The sequence below is a fragment of the Lontra canadensis genome, unplaced genomic scaffold (genome assembly GCF_010015895.1).
Source record: "Lontra canadensis isolate GAN:19392208 unplaced genomic scaffold, GSC_riverotter_1.0 scaffold30, whole genome shotgun sequence".
In the NCBI taxonomy this organism is placed as follows: domain Eukaryota; kingdom Metazoa; phylum Chordata; class Mammalia; order Carnivora; family Mustelidae; genus Lontra; species Lontra canadensis.
The window spans coordinates 12459362-12481982 of record NW_022631024.1 but is presented as its reverse complement, the minus strand read 5'-3'; the positions used below and the strand labels follow the sequence as shown (position 1 = coordinate 12481982).

Sequence of the window (22621 nt, the reverse complement as noted above, 5' to 3'; positions counted from 1 at the left end):
AAGCAGACTCCACGCCCGGAGCGGAGCCCAGCTGGGGGCTCCATTTCACAACCCTGAGATCATGACCTCAGCCAAAACTAAGAGTTGGGGGGTGCCTGGGTGGCTCAGTGGGTTAAGCCTCTGCCTTCCGCTCAGGTCACGATCTCAGGGTCCTGGGATCAAGGCCTGCATCGGGCTCTCTGCTCAGCAGGGAGCCTCCTTCCCCCCCCACCTGCCTACTTGTGATCTCTGTCAAATAAATAAATAAAATCTTTAAAAAAAAACTTTAAAAAAAACAAAAACAAAAACAAAAAACTAAGAGTTGGAGGCTTAAGGGACTGAACCACCCAGGCATGCCCCACCCCCACAACATACCTACCCAGCAGCTTAGACAAGCGATAACATTTCCTTAAAATACTCTTTCACTCCATGACAAGACGTTTGACATTTCGCAGAGGTGGTGTGATTCTGCAGGACCCTGAATAAATTTTCCCATGAAATCTCCTGCAAGGCCCCAGGACATGACCAAAGGCTGGCTTCCCACATGGCACATGGCCATGGGAGGTCGTGAGCACTTTCGGCTTCCAGACTCCACAGGTGCTGTGAATGAGGGACACCCCCACAGCTCCGGATCAGCAGTTTAAAGGCCTGAGATGGGTTCATTTACCCTCTTGTGGCAATCGACACAACTGTTTTCAATGGCACTTTAGCGGGCGGCCGATTACCAGACAGAGGGATGAGCTGCTCTGTGCAGTGCCAGCACAGGCCCCTCTGGCCACAACCCCTGGTTTGGCCCCCACCCCCTCACCTGGCTCCATCCCCTGCCTCTGCCAGGCCTGGCCGGGGCGGGGGCGGGGGCGGGGGGTGGGCACCAGCAGACCCAGGATCCCTCAGCCCTGCTTTGAGCCTGCTCGTTGCGGGAGCAAACGGCGTCGGGAACTTTGAAACTTTCCTTTGTATATTACATTAATCCATATAAGAAAATCTCTTTTAATGAGGAGTGATGTAGTTACAAACTCTCCAGAGCCATAATTAGAGCAAACTAATTGAAGTTGTGTTTTGACACACTTTCCAAATTCACGGGTGCCGGATGACATATTCACAACACTGCTGCCGCACAACCATGGCGACGGCAAAATCATTAGGCTAATAACACTTATTTGCATTCTTATCACGCCGGCAGCTCTCCCTTAAATACTGTTTCTACTATTGCTCCTTTACTGTAAGTTTCCACTGAAAGATATTAACAGTAATTATTACTGCTTTAGAGGAATTTTAATTTTAAAGAATAACAATGTGCATTAACATACGTGGAATGCCAATTCTTTTTAACCACGGTGGGCAGGTTTGGGGGGGTTCTTGCTGGGGGCCCCCACCCCACAGCCTGAGGGTGGCTGAGACGCTATTTCAGTTTTTAGGACAACCCCTCAGCCCACACCCGGTGAGATCTGAAGTCGAGGTTTCTGAACTATTTCGTTTCAAATATTTGATGAGAAAAATCTTTCTTCCTCTTTTTTTCTTTTAAAGCACGTTAAAATGAAATAGTTAAGGAGAAATTTTTTCCAAGCAGTTAAAAAAAAAATCAACAATTTACAACACGGTCTTTGGTAATAATACTAATGAATTCCAGGAGGACGGGCTTCAACCACTCGGCCGCCACCCTCTCGGTGATTAAAGACAGACTTGGAATAACCAGAACGTGAGAAAGGCCGGTGGGGGTGGGCAGCCTCGGATCTGTCAACATGGAGGCCCTGTTTGCCACCAACAAGGCCAATTTTTTGGATGCTTAACTCAGACACTCACACACAGAGAGGAAGGCTCGACAGTTCTAAATAATGGTTATTAATGACTCCCTCCTCTAAAGTGACAAATTACTCCTGAAATTTAGAATCGAAGAGGCATGGAGAGTGAATGAACATGACAGGACAAGCGGACGAGCACCGAGCTCCCGCTTACTCTCGGTGGGGAAGGGCGGACCCCCAGAAAACAATGAAGGTCCAGGTCCCTCCCATCTGGGCCTCCTGGTGGCCACAGGCCTCCCTCACGCAGGTGTCTCCCAGGACCTCACGTGGGGCAACCAAAGGCAGTAAAAGGCTGTCTGTCCCGCCTTGCGGCAAGAAGTGTGGAGTGCTGGGTGCACCGTAACTAGAGGCAAGACCTGGTCCCAAACCCGCCTTTTCTCCGCGTATGTGGCATCGAGTCCCCTCCGGGGGCCCCTCGTTGGGAACTTGGGGTTGGGCTAGGCAGATGCTCTGAACCCTGGCTTCTGTGGTTCTCTTGGGATTGAGACAAAGCAGCAGCATGACATATTTGCCAACCCTACTCCAAGATAGAATGAAGGCAGAGGCTGGAGTGGTTTTAACAAAATGCACAATTGGGTGCAATTTCAAAGGACTCAGACACTTCAGGATGGATGCTTGATGTCGACCCGCGAAGATTTAACCGGGTGAAGAAAACGCTTCCGTAGAAAAATGCCAAGAACTATATTCCTTTAAAGCTTCAGAGTTTTCAGTGAAGTTATACCATCCTCGTACCAATCGGCTATTTTTCAAGTCCCTGATTACTTAAAAAAAAAAAAAGAAACAAAGAAAAAGAAAGGAAACTAACTTCATTGCTGCAGCAACACTCCAAATCGTGGTATTTATTCACTACATTTAAGTTTTATTACACTTGAACCCTGCCATGCCCAAACACCTACCGCCCATATAAAAGAAATGAAGAAAAAAGCGAAGTCTGGGACCCAGGGCACCGCACTTCCATTCCAGATGATCTAGTCTAATCTTATAAACTGAAATATTTAAAGAGTCTCTAAACCTCACTGACCCTACTTTTAAAAACAAGGAACATATGGGCACTTCTGGCTTTTCATCTTCTTCCAGCCTACTAAAATATCCGCTTTTCCAAAATTCAAGAGCAGGGAGACCGCCAAACTCAGATCCATAAAAGGCTACGTGCGTGAGAGCACAGGGTGGGCAGGGAACAGTCCGAGCAGAAAACAACAAACCCTAACAAAGAATCAAAGGCACATTCTTCTCCTTCTTGCTCAATCAATCTCAGAAGCCGTGGAAAACAATTTATTTAGCAAAATAAAGCAATGACGAATAAGGAGGTGCAATGGGAACCATGGTCCGGAATGGCTTCCGGCTAACGTCTGGTCCCCGGTGAGACACGTCCTCCGTAGGAGACACGGAGGTGAAGTCCCAATACTCAGGCAGGGATAGTGGGACCAGGCTCCGGTCCTGACCCAAGTCCCGATGCTCCGCCCTTGGGCCAGCCGCCACCTCCCCCCACTGCAGCTTGCTCACTTCTTAAAGGCTTCGCTCATTCCCATTATGCACCTCACTGCATGGTTACAAAGATTAAAACGATAGCTATGAAGTGTTTGCACAATGCCTGGCACACGATGCTCAAAAAATTGCAGCTGAAATAATGACCATGATAATTTTATTTATTCTAATAATTGTTAACATTATCATTCAACTGGAAACAAAACATCTGCTTAAGAAAAGATACTCAAGTTGAACGCTACCCTACCCATGGGCAGAAACCCGACCTGAATAAAATTCAAGGGGTCTTTTTAAAAGTTACTGCAAGCACAGGATTTTATTAAATATCCAAATTAATAATTGAAAGCCTGCCTCGAAATAGAACAACACTGGGGTGGAGGTTGGGGGGGTGGGTAAAATAGTGGGAAATTTCACTTAATGCCCATTTTTACTTTGTTCGGCAGCCAGATTTACACTGAGAGACCCAGGTGAAATATTCCATAGCCCTCCCTGCAAATAGACTGTCAGCTTCCACTCGGATAAAAGGTAAAATATCCTCCCCTAAATGGTCTGGTTCACAAAACCGACCCTAAAGTGAACTGATAAATCTGTCCTGACACACGAAAAACTATTTTCATAATCCTGAAAAAGGCCCTTCTCCAAACCCTGGAGCTTAAACCAAGTGCACAAAGAGCCCGCGTGCACCCTTGAAGCAGGCACGGGAGGAAATCACTCCACATTTACGGCCCTGCTTCCGGGACAATGCCAAGCAGCGCGCAGAGCCATCATAACCACCAAGAAAAATTAGACACTCACAGAGTCACAAAAATTACAAAGATACCGCATTTACGAGCAGCAACTACCTTGTCAAAATCTGGTGTACGAGTGAAAGCAAAGAAGGGATGGAAGCTGTATTGACTAATAGTCAATTCTTCATTAAGTAGAAGCTCTGACTTCCCAAGAAGCTGTATTAAAAATTAATACCAAAAAGTGTATTGCTCAGCCTAAACTCATCACTCATATCCAACACTACCAAACCGCATTCTGATGAAACCCCCCTTCAGCCTCACTCGGACACCGCCGCGGAGCTGGGTACTGTTGCAAAAGTGGTCACAGTGTGGGGACACGAGCGTTTTGAACGCTCCCCACCAGGTCTCTTTCACGCCGATCTCCCGGCGGCCAGGATACATCACACCGCTTGGAACCCCGCTTCATCGCGGGCTCAGAGACGGCTGCCGGGAGCTGCGCCGCCGAGACCCCCTTGGGTACCTGTTCTCAGCTGCTGTCTCTGGCCTGGGCAGACGGGGCCGGGGCCTGCATTCACGGGTCTCCTACAAGGGTGTGAACGCAGACCTTGTGGAGCCTGGGAAAGACAGTGGGCTCCCCCGCGCCCACACGGGCACACTTTGGCCAGTCCGTGGCTCCCGGCTGCTGGCCAGGAGCCTGCAGAGGCCGCACGTGGAGACAGCTGGGACACCTGGGTGGCTGCTTCCCAGCCGGTGACTCTGTGGCCGGCAGCCTTGGGGCGGAGTATGTAAGCCCCAGGCCGCTCGCCTGCTTGAGTTCAAATCCTAGCTCTGACTCTCAGTAGCTGCATGAACTTGGGAAAGGGATTTCACCCCCTTGGTCTAAAGTGGATGTGAGGACAGTACCCTACTCACAGAGCTGTTATGAGGATTAAAGGAGTTCTTATTTGTAAAGCACTTGGAAAGTGCCGGACACTTAACAGATACAATGTAAGTCTCTGTTGGCTGGCTGGCTGGCTGGCAGAATCAATGGAAGGAGGGACAGATCAATAGATTAATAACTGGTCGTATGTATCTAAACCAGCTCACCTTATACATTCAACAGATATGCCAGGAACCCGGTGTTCAAAGGTCCCTGCCATTCTGGGACCAGGCACTTTCCACTGAACACATACCGACTTGAGAGGACAGGGTTCAAAGTACTCGCTGAGCTGCCATGCACGGGAGTACAATGTTATCATCTGTATTTCTGTGTGTCTAGCCTTTTCTAAAGCATTAAAGGACAGAAAGGAAACAAGAGAATCCCTGTCATCAATAAGCCAGCAAATCTGGTCATAGGACCAAGCATAAATATATGTAGCAATGACAGGAAAATGTGAAATGCCGAGTTGTCTGGTGCAAGCAACTGGAAGAGGGGAATAGGGGAAACAGTCTGGGCTGGGCTTTCTAGAAGGGGCAAAAGCTATCCCAGGCTGGAAGGTGGACAGGACCAAGCCTCTGCATTCTGGAGTCTGGTCTGCCCCTTCCCGGAGGGCAGCAGCAGGACAGGCCAAGATACACAGCAATGGCCGGAGCAGAGACGGTTCTGGAAGGAGGGTGAGGTGCTCAGGAGTCAAGAAGAGAATCATCTGATTAATACAAGGTGATGTGAGAGGTATGTCGGATAATAGGAAGCCAGTGAAGGTTCCAGAAAGTAAAGAGAATATGTGGAAATCTGGAAATCCCAACAGGACAGCAGGCAACCCGGGGCTTTAAAGTTCCAGGCAAAGAACGTCAAGGTGAGCTACTGAAATAATACGTCAGCCCCTGGAAGCGCAACCTCGAACCTACATTTGATTTAAATCCGTGTTCAGGTCCCACCCCGCGGATGGCCCTTCTCGGAGGCACCCCTGGCTGTTGGAAAGCAGCGGGTGGAAGGTACCAGCAGCAGAGTGACGGGAACTCAAGTCTACAGCGGACCTCTGTGTGAAAACATCTGCAGGAAGTCTTCATCTTCAAAGGGATAATGCAGCCAGGAAGGCTATGAAAATGTGTATCCCATCTTCAAAGTTAAATAAACAAAAATCTGTGTGGTTTTTGTGTGAAGGAAAAGGAAGTCTAATTATCCCAAGTGAAGCCAGACCCTTGGACACGCCCTGTGGGGGTGGGTGGCTCTGAAGGCTCCCGCTGGGATGGCCAGCCCCAAGCCCTCCTTTGGCGGGACCAGGGCAGAGTGCTCCCCAGGGACTCACGTACCCAACCCCCCCCGCCGCCCCCCAACCTGTCTCTTGTTCCTACGGGTGTGAGCTCGGAATGCAGGACACACCGTGCTTACCGTTATCGGGGAGGAAAAGGATCACTGTACTGGGCCCTTGGCTTCTAATCTCACCTTGAGACAGGGCACAGATGACCCTGAGGGACCTTAAAGAAGAGCTTTCAGTTCTGGAATTCCCTCCACTCCCCTGGGCTGAGCCTTCTCCATTAAACCTATACAATAGGGAAATCCGCTAGGCCTCCTGACAGGCGGCATCTCCAGTGCCAAGACTTCCGCCCCTTGGTACAGGCGGCAAACACCTCGACGGGGAACCCGGCCTGCCTGAGGGGTGCCATTCAATCCGGCCACAACAGGGCAGGTGACACATGTCCTCTGCAGCATAAAGATCATCTTGTGACTGAGTGCTGACGGAGACTTAGACAACAGGACGCCAGCCGGTATGCCGAGGCCGCCTCCACTTGCTGGCTTACTCTGGGGTTGACCCAGTAGAGAGGTGATCCCACATCCCCAGGAAGGTGGGGTCTGGGCGGCAGGGGTGGGGGACATCGTGCAGTGGCTCCCGGGACTCTGACGATGGCTGTGATGGGGGGCACGCCTGGGCGGGTACAGCCTGAATTCCAGATCCTCGCCGTGTGATTGTCTCTCCTTGAGGAAGAGCCATTAACCTTTCAGATGACAGCCGTGGGATCGGAGTGACGGAGCGATTTTTGAGGTCAGCAAGGATCTATGTTCTCAAAACCTGACATCGACATGCAAAAGTTGTGACTGAATCCTGGTGTCCCTGGGAGAAAGACTAAATGCCTGTGACAGATCTTCTGCAATCAAAATGCCCCATTTCCCAGAGTATCTGTCACAGATTGATAACATCCACGCAAAAAGTTAAGTACAATTATGTCTGTCACTAAGAAACAGACTTTGGAACCTGTGACTGACAACTCGCTGGGAGCTGACAAATCACCAGGAGATTACTGCAACAACTCGGGGCAGCACCATGCGCCTCGAAGGGAAGCTCAGCCCCGCCTGGCACTTGGGAGAGGCTCCCGAGAGGCTGAACCTTGCAGGCAGAGGCCGGGGGGCACGCCTCCACTGCCAGCAAAGAACCGTGCGCTCTGGGGCTCTGGGTGGGGGGGGATGACACTTTCTCCCGGGGTGGGGTGGTGGTGGTGAGCAATGTCAGGGCAGGATCACATGTGCCCGCAGCCTTCAGAAGCACAATGTGCAAGACTCAGGCCAAGGAGAAGGGCACAGCGGAGCTCCTAGAATCATACGTCCCGCCTCTCCTTGGCCGGCCCGAGCCCGGGGTCCACGTAAGCTAGAAATGCCAGCACTCTGCAGTCTGGACTACCTAGTTTGGGTGGATCCAGAAAGGGGCACAATACACGTCCATGGCAGGACACAGACTCAGGGTCAGCACCGCCGGGGGCCCCCTGTGCCCTCCATCCCAGGGAGGGGGCCCCACTGCCCTCCACAGCTCAGAGACACACCCACACAGCAGCACTGGTGAATGGAAGGGGACCGCGGCCACAAGTCAGATGATGAGGAAGCACGGAAAGCCACACGCGTAGGCCCCGGTGACGAGCTCCCCGTGCTGCACCCCCTCCCACCCACTGCAGCTGCCCAGAGGCACCCTTGGTAAGGTGTCGGCAGGACCTCCCGTGCAGGTCTGTGGAGTCTTTTTTTTAAAGTAGGCTCCACATCCAATGTGGACTCCACTGCGGGGCTTGAACTCACGACCCTGAGATCCAGACCTGAGTTGAGATCAAGCATTGGATGCTTAACTGACTGAACCACCCAGATGCTGAGGGAGCCTGATATTTTGAGGTTGGGGACAAGATACACTTCTTAAATAAGGCTTATGAAGAACCCCGGCAGCTCTGAAAAAGCCAAACGCTGTTTGGATGCTGCCTGTGGCAGGGGCGGGGAGGGGCGGGGCACCACCTCTGAGTGGGGCATCTTCAACGCCATGGGATTTTTGTCTTTGGGGAGTTCTTTCTCCATTTTTGGGGAACACGTTAAGCCTAAATCTGCCACCTTAAAACTTCAGTCCACTTGATCTAATTTTTTGTCTTCTTGGGGCTGCCAACGACCCACTCCCAACTGGAAACCCTTCTCTCTGCTACCTCTTGACCATCTGAGCACCTGGGGCCCGGCAGCCCTGTCTCTACTCAGAGCAAAACAGCGATTCCTTGTCCCCAAAGTCAGTGCTCAGTTTGGTTAACTTTTAAAAGGGGGGTGTGTAGCAGTGGACGCGCCCCTCCCGATGAACCTGACAGGAGTAGAACACTACCTCCCGCGATGTGCCCCACTGGGCACACCAGGCCGCATTCCACACAATCCCAGTTCGGGCCCACCTGGTCACTGAGCACAAATCACTGCTAAGCCAGGGTCCTTGGTTTCATTCTTGTGCAACTGATTTTTTTTAAACCTGGGGGTGGGGGATGAGGCTTTCTCCCATCACCTTTCATCCCCTGCTTCCAGCGGAGTATTCTAGCTGTAGAGAATGCTGAGTATTGATTCTGTCATTCGGCACATCAGCTCTCCCTAATGACTCTGTGTCATCTGCAAATTTGATAAGCGTGCTTCTGATGTCTTTATCAAGCCACTGCTTTCACCGCTCAGCAAGCCAGGGGGCAGCGGTCCACCAGAGGCCCCCTCCCGGGATGACATGGAACCATTCATGTATCCACACTCTGTGGCAACCGGTGTTCCATCAGTTGTGAGTTCACTTGCCTCCCGGAGCTCTTCCGAACCTCAGAACCAGCAGCAGCAGAACCGTACGTGAGACCTGGTGCGAGAGGGAGGAGCGGGACCTGCTTTGGTTGAAGCGGGAAGGTGCTTCCGCTACCTGCCCTCTGTCCCAAGGCAGTGGCATGGGAGAACATCAGAAAAGCCCGCATCCGCACACCCATTGTCTGCTTGTATGTACCAGGCCGAGTTGCAAAGCTGAGGCCAGTCCTCGGACAGATGGGCAGAGGGGACCGTGCCTCAACCCCAAGGCCAGTCTATGCTGCGCAGGGTGAGCAGAGCAGACAGGCAGAGGGTGGAGCAGCACGGATGCCCAGAGAGAAAACAGGGGCTCCCCACTCCTGGGGGAGGTGGCAAGCCCGTCTTGCTTGGAAATGGTCAGGAAATGTGTGCAGAGACGTACGCATGTGAGACGAAGCATCACTGGCCAAGGAAGAAGAGCTCTGCTGAGACACGTCATCCTGTCTTTTGCCGTGAACTTGACCAAACACCGAATCTGAGTCACTGGATACAGCCAAGGGGCTCCCTCACCTCTCCAGCGGCCCAACCATTCTGAAAGGACAAGCCCAGATCTGGCTTCCCAACTAGCATTCTCTGCAAAAACAGGAAGGAAACAGGCAGGAGGCACTTGTTCCTGGGGCCAGCACCTGCCTCTGGAGAGGACTGGGAGGTCCTCAGGTGATGACTCATTAACTCTGGAAAAGTCCACCAAACCAACCATACCTTTTGCCTGAAATAAGCTGGGGATAACAGCTCTCCAAAAAAACGGCACGGAATTCTTTGAAAGACGAGTAACAACATAAGCAATGGAGGTAGAGCACAGGTTTTTAGCTTTTGAGACAAAAGCCTGAGATCAAGCAAGGCAACAAGGTCTGCTACTGTCCCCTCCCTTGGTCCCTTGTAGTCCCCCCACCCAGGGATTTGCTGAGCAAAGGGCCTGCTGTCCCTTGCTGGGAACCAGCATGTTAGTCTCCTGGCCACCTCCAAATCTGGTCAGTAGAGGGCGCTGCATCACCGCACACGCTCTCTCTAGCCCCGCTGTGCCACAGGATCCGCGTCCACACAAAAGACCACACTTGAAGTATTTCTTATGCTTATGCTCTAGTCAGAAAAGGACCCAAGGAACGCTCAGAGATTAGGAGTAGTCGGGGTAGGGGGCGGGCCTGCAGCACAGGGTCCCAGGCTGTTGGAGAAGCATTTGCTGCAAAACTGAACACATGTCTGGATCTGGGCGCAGCGCTAGGAGGTAACAGGCACTGGACAGGGTTCCTGCCCTCAAGGAGTTCACAACGTGTCCACAACCCAAGGTGAAGGCATGATGGCTGAGAAGAAGCGTTGGGAGAGGAAAGACCAGCCCAGATCCAACCCCAGGGTGTTCAGGGAAGGCTTCCTGGGAGAGGAGGCTTTTAAGCCGCCATCTAAGGCACAGGATTTGAGACACACCATCGTTTGGCTGTCCACATGACCAAAGACACTGCAACATGAAAAAGCAAGGGAAGAAGAGACTACCAGTTTAATGTCTGAAGCTTAGGGGTGAGGAAGAGAAGGAGGTCACGGGAGCTGGATTTGGAAGCCTTCAGCCGATGGGCCCACTGCAGACCGCCACACAGGAAAACAAGCGTCACACACAGCTCACCACCACTGGAGAGAAAGCTATCTGATTCCTCTGTTGGGGAGAGGACAGACCCAAAGCCTCAAGGAAATAAGATGCTCATCGTTTCATAAATCTGCAGTGGAAATTTTGAGTGAAACATCAGCATTTCATTTTTTTTTTTTTAAGTCAAATGTACTGGATAGGAAAATACAAAAAGCAAAGACAACAACATCCCCTTCCCTCCATACATTAGGAGGCTCACAGAGATGTGCATGCCACCTAGAAAGGATTGACTAGCGAGAGAGGAAAGCTGGGGACAGAAGGTGGCGTTTAGCTGGAAGCATTAACATAACATTTAATTATCCTTCCGCATACCAGTGGACTTAACCCAGTGACACGGGAATGCATTTTATTTATTTATTTTTAAAGATTTTTTATTAGAGAGAGAGAGAGACAGAGATAGTGACAGAGAGCACCAGCAGGGAGGAGAGGGAGAAGCAGACTCCCCGCTGGGCAGGAAGCCCAACTCAGGACTCGATCCCAGGACCCTGAGATCATGACCTGAGATGAATGCAGACACTTAACCGACTGAGCAACCCAGGTGCCCCAGGAATACACTTTATATTGGCTATTTTGACATCTGTTTCATTTGGCAGGTAAAACAAAACTGATCCAACTTCCTTGTAGCCCTTGTAAACCACGAACTGTAGAGCAAGCGTTTTGCATAAAATATATAAACCTTATAAACCTTTTGTTCAGACGCACTACCTTCAGTTCCGCTCGGCTTCCCGTGGCCTGTGTTCTAGGGCCCTCTCACTTCAGCTGCTAGTGACTGTGCCTGTGCTCTCTTTCAGCCTGGCAAGCTTCGGGAGAGGTTGCGCTTCCTGCTTTAACTGGGAGAAGCAGTTTTCTTGATTCAATAGAAAGTTCCAGCCTGCCCGGAGGTGGGGCCCAAGCTTAGGCCCTTCCAGACCATGTGATGTCAACAGGCAGCAGCTGTAACCACTCTGGGGCTATGGGCCTGAGCCGACCCCGAGCGCAGGTGATGGGCCTGAGCCAACCCTGGACATGGGCAATGGGCCTGAGCTGACCCCCTGCACAGGTGACAGTGACCGCAGCTATGCCGATGCTCTGGGTATTGAGAAAGGACCATGAAAATGCTGACCTGAGCTGTGTTAGTCCTGTACCCCTAAACTGGAGACACGCCACTGTCACCCTAAGACCCTGAACAGCTCACCAGCTCTTGCTGGCTCTTCCTGCCAAAGCGAGACTAAAAACTGCTTGTCAAGTTCCGGTGATTCTGAGGAGTCAAGCTCAAGTATCAGTGGGTTTTTGGAACTATCGAAAGAAAGACCAGACTGTCTTTATTGGGGGGTGTCCCAAAGGACAGAGTCCCCTGAGGTCCTGGCTCATGACAGTGGCGCTCTTCTAAGGGGGGCGGACGCTCAGCTAGGGGAACAGCGCGCAGAGACCCGGTGGCCACACCGCCCGCTCCTCAGTACCTCCTCGTGTGTGGTGGGGTTTGTGGGGCCCTGGAGGTGCCCCACAGTCTGCTCCTGACAGACACTGTTCATCTCTGTTCAACCCACGTGAGAGCTTTTGGACACATTCTCGTTTATGCTACATCCCTCCCCAAACAGCACGGCCTCGCCAATTCTTGTTTTATTTACTTTTGTAATGCCTTTCTCAAATGTAATCCCTCATTGCTGTTCCTTGCCCTCAAATAATTCACTATAGTAAGGCCCAGGTTTTTGTTATTATCATTATTGAACTATAGTGGACACACATGTTATATTAGTTTCAGGTGCACAACATAGGAAATCGACAATTCTCGACCTTACGCAGTGCTCACCATGAGAAGTCAGTGCTGAGAGGTGAGTGTTCTTTTTATTTGATAGGATGCTTTTTAACCACCTGCTTTTCACAGAGACCACGACGACCTCTATTAAAACTGAAATCAGGTGACCAGTTTGCTCACCTAAGTTTCTTTGTGGAATTATTGAAACCAACACCTCCTGAAAACCTCCTCGCTCTTCTCTCATACCCAAACTACTCATTTCTTAGTTTGTAGCTCAGTGGGAAAAGAAATGATATGAACATGAACAAAATGACTTACCAGCCCTCAAAGGAGTTGTTGGCCAAGGCAGAGAAGGAATTCTCCCTTCTTATGGCCAGTGTTCCCAACAACGTGGCTACAAGTCACATGTCTGTGTGTAGCTATGAGCTCTTTAGAAGAGCAAAGCCAACTGAACGTCACATATTCTGCTATCTTAGGAGCAGAATATGTACAAGATAGAATACGGATACAAGATAGCATTCTAACTGGATCTTTAAAAAATCTTTAAAAAAAAATCTTCTCTAGCAAGTTTTTAGTTTTTGTTTGCAGTTTTTAGTAGATGCTAAGGCGAAGTGTTCAAAACGTTACATAGTGAGACTCAAGACCACATCACTGTAACATGCCTAACAGCACCAGACACCACCGATGAGGCCTCACCTGGGGAGGTTGGGGGCCGGGGTGGAAGCAGCTGATGACTGGGAAGGCGTTGTGGGTTGAGATGAGTCATGATTCCTCGGTACTTTGCCCATTCGGTACCAGATCCCCATGCTGTTCAGTTCCCTTTGGGAGAAGAGAGAAACTGTCATAGTGTGATCCAGCACAAAGCATTTACCTGAGCAACAAAGCAAACCAGCTCAGTTAAAAGAATCACAGCCTCAAATGCCTGGGAGACTGCTCTTGCCCACAAAGATCCATTCTATCACCGCTGTTTGTGGTCTGGGTGTTAGAGTTCAGAGCCTAATGTGAAGTCGACTGTCCCAACAAGTCAGGCTCTCTGACTTGCCATCTTCTTTACCTGCCCTGGAGCCAGCAGACTTCCTACTACACTATTGACATTTTCCTTGGTTCTCAGTCTTCAAAATTCTTTTGATTTTGCCACTACATTATGCATAATTCTGTAATAATCCACTTCAAGTCTTTTCTGTGGTTACGGTGAGACAGATGGGGGCAACAATGGGCAAATGGATGCATGTGCTTTTTTTTTTTTTTAAGATTTTATTTATTTGAAAGAGAGAGAGTGCATGAGCAGGAGTAAGGGGCGTAGGAAAGGGACAAGCAGACTCCCCTCTGAGCAGGGAGCCCGATGTGGGCTCTATCTCAGGAGCCCAGGATCATGACCTGAGCTGAAGACAGATCCTTAAGGACTGAGCCACCCAAGTGCCCCCCTGTGCCAGGCTTTTTCCCTATGACGGGAATTAGCGCTACCCTGCTCAAGGACACGTCCCAACTTCTGGATAAACTCCTACGGCCTGGATGTCACCTGCATTTGGCCTCATTTGCAGGGGCAGCTGGTGAGACCTCTTCAAATCACAAAGCCTGAGGCATGTGCCCCATGAACCACTACAAACAAGAGCGGCCACAAAAGGACTCAATAGATGCCACATCGGGTCTCCTGTTCCCTGATGTGCCACCCCACCCGGTTAGGAGTGTTTATGAGACAGGTTTGGTCTTAGGAACTGGAACGGGATTATTTTAGCCACATCCAACTTAAAACTTCTCAACTGCCCCCATGGAACTGCATTTCGTCAAATGATGAGGGCAGATTTATTCAGTGGAGACGTCTGGTAACTTCTCAGTACACTTCAGGAACTATTCTAAACCATGATCACGGCTCATCAGATGGCTGATTCCATCTCACCTCAGCGATGGCCCCGTGGTCCCAGCCTCAGAGGGGCTATTCTCAGCCTGAGGATTGTCTCCCCCAGCCAACAACTCTGAACTCTTGCAGAGTAATGTATATGCTCATTTTCAAGAAAAAGGTGACTCAGAGTTCTGGACACTGTCCTTTTTCATTCCTTAAAAATACTGGAATTGTCTTCTTCTGAAAAGGAATTTTTTGCCCTGAGAGGATACAAAATATGCTTTATTTAGCTATCTTTTCAAAATGATATGAGAGAAAGAAGGTTCTAGTTTTGATTATCAAGACTTATGGTAACAATCTATTCTTTAGAATTGTTTAAACTGATTAAAAATTGAGTCTTTTAAAGGACTATAGCTTGTAATTAAAAATACACAGTGACGAAATTAGACTTTAAAAATTCATTATTAGATTGTTGGTTTCTACTATTTATATGTAAATGGCTGCTTCTAGGTACCTGAAGTACAGTCATTCTCTTAACTGTTTCCTCCTCCTGTAATGTTCTTTATATAATTAGTTTAAACCATGTTGCAAAACAGGACTTCGGAGTGTGGAGGGAGGGGATCACAGAATCCTGAGACGGAGCACTCAGATTCCACAGCCAAATGGTCTAAAGGAACTATCGTGCCCCAGGATGAAAACCATCTGTTCCCGTGACACCTGCTCCCAGGACCTCCATGCAAACACCACACCTCTGGGCCATCACCCACGGCAAAAGGCCCATGGAGAAAGGCCCAGTTTGTAGAGTGAAGACCTAGGTTCAAGTGAACAAGAAGCAAAACAGAGCACAACCCAGATCCAGAGGCCACTGTGAAAGCCAAGGAGGGGAGCACACCCATGGGGACAAGTGGGGGGTACCTGCAGAGCTGGCCAGGGAGAAAGGGATGCCAAAAACCATCTAGGGGACTCATTAGTTTGAGAGACCTGAGTTTCAGTTCCAGTTGAGAGACTCAACATCCAGTTAACTGAATGTAATGAGTATCTCTAATCTTCTGGTCATCCAGCATCCACTCACCCCTCTTTCTGACTCTGCCTTCTTCCTTCCATATTTGGGGGGGCAGTCAACCCCTCAGTCCTAGCCTCTGGGTTCCAATGGAGCCAATCCCATTTCTAGCTCAGTTCTGGTTTCTCAGACAATGCACAGGACTTCAGTGAGATCAATCAAGATCAGTTAGACTGAATTCTAGAACCCGTTTGAATTATCAAGAACACAGACTTGCTCTTTGCCTCAGAAACTGAACCTGAAGGAAAAGTAGGCAGAACTCCCACACCACCACTAGTCGGCTCATCAAGGGAGAACATGTAAAAGAATGGGATCCACCCTATGGAATCAGAGCAAGGAGGTAAACAGGGGGAAACCAGATCCTAGTGATGTCCTCTGAGCACCTACCTCAAGCCACACCTGAAGCCATCCTGACCCTGAACTCTGCTGTTAGGCCAGCCAATGAATTCTTCCTTTTGCTTGAGCCAGCCTGGGTTGTGTTTCCGGTCACTTACAAGAGTCCAGAGTGAAATCCTGAGATTCCCTGTATTTCGTATTTACAAAACAGCTACAGAGCTGGGCCCATGCCTAGTACTGGGGCTACTGGGTAAACAAGACACAGTGGGCCTAGCCCTCAGTTGCCCCCTGCTTCTCAGGGAAGATGAACATCAGACTGAAGGGTGCACAAGGAATTATCACGTAGTCATAGGAGACTCATGTTTCTTCCTGACTCAGACCCTCCAGCGACTCTCCAGTGTGCCTGGGATAAAATCCAAACTGCCTCTGTTGTTGTATGAGGTCCTGCTAACTGCTCACCCCAACGCCCGACTCAGCCTTGCTCACCCACGTCAGCTACACTGCGCCGCTTTCTGCTCCTGAACACGCCACACCCATTCCCATCTTTACACTTTTTCTTCTCATGAGCCTAAAAGGCTCTGCCTTCAGATTTCTGCATGGCTGGCTTCTTCTCGGCATTTGCATCTCTGTCCCATGTCACCACCCCCCACCTCCCCGGCACCTCGCTGAAGCAGCCTCCATTCACTGCTGTGTTTTATTTTTGCCACTAACTGAAATGGTCTCACTCATTTATTTCTTGTTTGTTGCTTGTCTCCCCTCTTAGAATACTGATTCCAAGAGAGCTGGTCTCTGCTGGCTCCTTGACCATCACATCTGGGGTCTTTGGCCCAGGGGTACAAACGGGTGTTCCTCAAACCCTAGTGGGGATCAAGAAGCAATGCAGAGACTGGAGGCCGAGCGGGCAAAAAGGAGAGGACACCTGGACTTTCAGGTATGCGGCAAGGCCCCTGAGGAGCCTGAAGGACGAACACACAGAAGGACAAGGGAAGGAAAGGCCCTTCGCAGGAGCGAGCTTCATGCGCAAAGGCACAGAGAGGTCAAGAGCTCGGTGTCTGGACTGGCAGCAGCATTAGCGGGAAGGGCAGCGATGAGAGCTCAGGCCAGAGAGGCAGGTGGCCCAGAGCCCCGTGGGTCACACAGTCTCATCCCAGGGAGTGACCTGAGCTCTCTCGTCAAGAGAGAAGAGATGACATCCGTGTGACTAAGACTTACCCGATAAATGTGTACTGAGGAGGGGCCTGCTTGGTCCGGCCCATGATCCGAATGTCACAGATAGCGGCTTCAGTTGAATCCCGTGGGATAAATTTAATGCACAGCCTCTTTTTTCTAAAAGCCAATTCCTCTGAAGAAAAGGACAACAAGAAAAGGTGTGAGTTGTCCAGAGATGCCAGCATCTCTATCCCGAATGTCTCCTGTCATGTCCCCTTCTTGGCGGCAGGAGCGACTAGCCAACTTAGTCGCTGGGCTGCGCCCCTCCTGCCCTCCACAGGGTGCCCAGGCCGTGACTACAGAGTGGGCACCAGTTGCCCCGCTCCTGCATTTGGGACCTGACCCCAGTCCCCCCTGCCAGGAAGGGCTCCCAGGGGCATGCAGAGCCAGAAAAAACCCATGAGGCTGGCTTCCGAAGCCCATACCCACGGTCTGTTCACCGCTCACGCCATCAGGGACAGACACACAGACACCCTGAGTATTAACACTTTATGCCACGTGGACTTTTCTTTTTTACTTTTTATTACAGAGATTTTCACACATTCCCCAAAGTGGGGAGAACAACAGAGTGAACCCACTTGTTCCCCTCATCTAGTTTCAACATTGTGGACAGCAGACAAGCTGCTCGCTGGCAAGTTTTGCCAGAGGATTTAAATGAATCCCCACACCATGTCATGTCACCCACCAATGTCTCAGTAAGCATTCACGGCCGACAGTCTGTTTGAACGTGACCAGCAGGCTGCAATCACACCCAAGTGAATGAACAATGACATCGCCCAGTAGAAAGTCTACATTCAAGTTTCCTCCATTGTCTCCAAAATACCATTTAACTATGGCTTTGCCTCGATCAAGATCGAAATGACATCTATGCCCCGGATCTGGATGGTAGGCCTGTTAGGTCCTTTTTCCTCTGTAACAAACTCTCTATCCTCCCCTTTCCTTCAGGTCACCAGAACATTGTTGAAATTGGGTCATTATCCTGTATTTCCTGTGAACTGGCAGTTGGAGCAAAAGACTTGATTAGATGCAGGTTAGATTATTTCTTTTAGGTAGGAAGGCTTCACAGGCGGTGCAGAGATGTCCAGTGGCGTCCTGTCATGAGGCACAGCGTCCAGCTCTTTCACCCTGCAGGGGTTCTGGTGGGGTCGGCCTGGTAACGTGGGCTGTGAAGTCCCCAGGGACCATTCTTTGGGCAGTGTTTTCATCCCCTGATGACCACTGCCTAGATCCATACTCTCATTAAAATTTTCAAAATGGTGATTTTAAAAAATTTAATTTTTAAAATTTCTTTTGTGTTCCAGAATTCATTGTTTATGCACCACACCCAGTGCTACATGCAATACATGCCCTCCATAATACCCACCACCAGGCTCACCCAACTTCCCACCCCCGACCCCTCCAAAACCCTCAGATTGTTTTTCAGAGTCCATAGTCTCTCATGGTTCATCTCCCCCTCCAATTTCCCTCAACTCCCTTCTCCTCTCCATCTCCCCATGTCCTCCGTGTTATTCCTTATGCTCCACAAATAAGCAAAACCATATGATAATTGACTCTCTCTGCTTGACTTATTTCACTCAGCATAATCTCTTCCAGTCCCGTCCATGTTGATACAAAAGTTGGGTATTCATCCTTTCTGATGGAGGCATAATACTCCATAGTATATATGGACCACATCTTCTTTATCCATTCGTCCATTGAAGGGCATCTTGGCTCTTTCCACAGTTTGGCGACTATGGTCATTGCTGCTATGAACATTGGGGTACAGATGGCCCTTTTTTCACTATATCTGAATCCTTGAGGTAAATACCCAGTAGTGCAATTGCAGGGTCATAGGGAAGCTCTATTTTTAATTTTTAAGGAACCTCCACACTGTTTTCCAAAGTGGCTGCACCAACTTGCATTCCCACCAACAGTGTAAGAGGGTTTCCCTTTCTCCACATCCTCTCCAACACACAATATTCTAATTCTGTGATTCCTTCTGGAATTTATTAGCAGGAATTCTTCTATGTAAACAGTAACTTTTCTTCTTCAACTACTTGGTCTCCCTGATAAAGCTTTGGTACCAGAAAGGAAAGATAGATACGTGATTCTTTGCTCTTACTTAGTAAGTCTTAAAGCAATGAGCTGGTGATTTAGCGAACTCCAATGCTGACCAACCAGGTGTTTTGTTGTTGTTGTTGTTGTTCATTTGTGGTTTTTAAATATGAATTCCAATCAATTCCAATCCACTGGATGCATGAGTCAGGTGTACCTGGGTTGAAGTCCCAACTCTGCCAACAGTTCTACGATCTTAGGCAAGTGACTTAACTTCTCTGAGCCTAGGTTTCATTGTCTGTAACAGGGACTTACTAAAACCCTACCCCAAAGGGACATCAGGTGGATGAAATGTGATCACACATCATATGCTTCTCCTAGCCAAGTTCCTGGCACATAGTAAGTGCTCAATAGGGCATAGCCATGAATGCTCTTATCATCATAATTACCAGTAAGCCTCCAGTGCACAATTTATGTCAGCGTTTGGCATTGACTTTCAAGACCTTTCACTTCTGGGGCAGGAAGTAAGCACACTCAAATCAGACACCGAACTGGGAGGGAAGGACAGTCACGGCACTGGTCTTGGCTTGACCAAAGGGAGATTACCGTCAGTGGTGGTGTCTTATCACTGACTGAGGGGAGGGTGTTTTTTAAAGAGCCAGGTAGAATCTCAGAAACTTGGTGGGTTCTTTTCCCAGGCAAGGAAACTGAGGGCTAGATCAGATTTATGAGCTATGACTAATAATGTCCTGAATCCAGACCCTAGACTTTGTATCCTATGAGACAGGGACGGTATCCTGGGGGGAAACATCCATACCAACAGTGCACCTTCAAAAATATGAGCTGGTAAGATCAGACTTGGGAAAGTATGAAGAAGGTGAGACCTCCCCTCATAGAAATGGAAACAGGTCTCTTACTTGCTTTTGCCATGCTGCTCTTTGCTCTTTTCCTCTGTCTACAGCAACTCGGGGTAGAAGGAGCCACTAATTACACATGCTTAAACAGGCCTAATTTTAAGTAAACATATTATACAGAGTCAATAGAAATGTGTTCAGTCATGCTAATGAACACACAGAAAGGATACAACACTTTACTAAAACAAACAGTCTTCGAGTGTTTAAGTACTGTGTGGATAGCAACAAACTATTTTAAATTCATTATAAGAGTCTCATCTTCTTGGCTGACTTTATAAAATCGGGGCCTTAAGGCACGGAGGCTGCACAGAGCTGACCACGTGTTCATCTGGTCAGCCTGGCTTACCCTCCCCACTGGGGACGGGCTCCAGGAAATGACCATACAACCTGAAATGAACGGGCGGCCCTAAACCCACCCTCCTTGTGTGATAAGATGCTTATGGGTGATGCCAGGACCTGCCCTCAGAATGTCCACGGGGAACAACGATCATGGGGAAGAGCCTTCCCATCCAGGATCACTGGGGCCCCAACACAACCAGACCACAGGCCCAGGCAGGAGGCCTTGGGCCTCCTCCCTTAACTGATTCAACAAATTAAGAGGAAAATGCAGAATGGGGAATCCCCTGTGGCTCTAGAGTCTATCAATATGAAGATATTATAAGTCAATTAGTTGTCAAAAATGAACACCAATGCAAATTTTGAAACTAAGAAAAGCACGAGGGAGAAGTGAGAAATTAATACAAGTCTACGAGTCAATTTTGGTTCCCAGGCAGACAAGTCATATAAGAGTAAGCAAAGGCAGCAAGCAAACACTTGCGAAAATGTTCAGTCTTGCTAATAAATGATGACATGAAAATTAAATAAAATTAGAATAGTAAAACTGAATAAAAATTTAAAACCTATGCTGGCAGGCCTGTGGAAAACAGGCACAAGCCTGTATCATTAGTGGCATCGTGAACTGGTATTTCTGGAAGTTAATTTGGCAAGAGAGAATAATAAAGCTTATCTTTATGGAGCCCATCCTCTGAGCAAGGCACCGTGTGTGGTAGGTGTCTCTGGTGATTCACAAATGAATTAAACACAGATCTCGTCCTCAAAGAGAAAGGTAAGTAGTGAGGATGTCCAGAAAACACGGAAGTGGCTAAAACGTAAGCTGAAAGCAACACTGGGAGGTAGATACCAATCCCCCCATTTTACAGATAGGGAAACTGAGGCCCCAGAAGGTGAAGTCATTCACTTGGGGCACTAAAGCTGTGAGTGGCAAAGCCAGACTCAATCTTAGGTGAGTCTGACTGAGGAGTCCAAGTGCTTCTCCCCTGCCCCCCTCCAGGCCAAGCTTCAATGTATCCCGTCAGAGTTGGGGTGGGAAGTGAGAGACAGAATCTATTACTTCCTTTGGCTTCTGGCCACTGTGACCTGTGGTGCTTCCCTCCCTCCCTCCTTCCCCTGAATGTGTGCTGTGCCGGGTGTGAGGGAAAGCAGCAAAGAAGGCACAGTCCCTGATCTCTGACTGATGAGAGAGAGCTCTGATTATGTTGTGAGGCAACTCCTTGTTTGCAGGACTGAGTCACCCACCAGACTAAGCCCCTGGAGGGAAAGGCTGGCATCTCAGTCAATCGCCTTCTCTCGCAAAGCCTGAGGTGCCTGCACGAGGCATTCATCAATCCCCACGGACTGTTAACGAGAGAGAGGGCTTGCTGGAAACTGGTAGCTGGGGGTCAGAGACAGTTTCACGCAGAGGGCAGAATTAAAGCTCACCCTTGAAAGATATGAAGTGTGGACACTCAGAGTTGAGGGAAAGGTCTTTTCAGACAGGGGAAAAAACAACAAAGCAAATAAGTAGAGTCAGGAAAGAAACAGGGTGAAGAGTGCACAGTGAGTGCCTCAGTTTGGGTAAAGAAGGGGATACTTGAAGATGAGGAAGACATTTGTAGAGGAAGGCTGGAGCCGACTGTAGAGGACCTAAGACCCAGCAGCCTCCAGTACTTAGAAACACATCACAAGAAAATCCTTCAAGATCGATACACACCTAAACTGGTTTATAGATTCGACACCAAATCCTATCTAAATCCCAGCTAGCTGCTTTGCTGAAATGGACTAAGCCTAAGGTTCAGATGGAATTCAACGGACCCAGACTAGCCAAAATAATCTTGAAAAAGAAGAATGAGGGTGGAAGACTCATACTTCCTGGTGTCAAAACTTGCCACAAAGCTAGTCATCAAGACTGTGTGCTACTGGCATGAGGAAAGACACGCAGATCAATGGAAGAGAAATCAGAGTCCGGAAACAAACTCACATCTATGGTCAGCTGATTTCCAACAAGGATGCCAAGACAATTCCACGGGGGAGAGAATAGTCTTTTTAACACATGGCGCTGGAACAACATGACCGTCATATGCGAAAGAAGAAAGGTGATCCCTACCTCACACCACATGCAGAAGTGAACTCAAAATGGAGCAAAGATGTAACTGTAAGAACGAACACTATAAAGCCCTTAGGAAATAAAACAAACCATGGGCATAAGTCTTGGTGACCTTGAATTAAGCAATGCTTTCTTAGGTATGACACCAAAAACACATGCAACAAAGGAAAAGCGTAAATGAGCGGAACTCCGTCAAAATAAAAAGCTCGCATATTTCGAAGCACATCAAATGAAAAGAAAACCCACGGAAAGGAAGACAATTTTGCGAACCATATAATTGAGAAAGGGCTTATATCTAGAATATGTTCAAATATTTATAACTCAATAATAAAAAAGACAACCCAATTTAAAATGCCAGAGGATCAGAATAGACATTTCTCTGCAGAAGATATACAAACGGCCAGCAAGCACACAAAACTCTGCT

At 48.9% G+C, this 22621-nt stretch overlaps 1 protein-coding gene across 3 annotated transcripts in view; it reads right to left on the bottom strand.

Annotated features, from left to right (window-relative positions):
- Positions 1 to 22621, bottom strand: part of MVB12B (multivesicular body subunit 12B) — a 183384-nt gene that overhangs the window by 95022 nt on the left and 65741 nt on the right. For all 3 annotated transcript variants that reach the window (XM_032865875.1, XM_032865877.1, XM_032865876.1), the window contains exons 5-6: positions 16831 to 16960; positions 13079 to 13201 (exon numbers count right to left, since the gene is read on the bottom strand). In XM_032865875.1, the coding sequence (XP_032721766.1) occupies positions 13079 to 13201; positions 16831 to 16960 (253 nt within the window). The remainder of the gene's footprint in view (positions 1 to 13078; positions 13202 to 16830; positions 16961 to 22621) is intronic.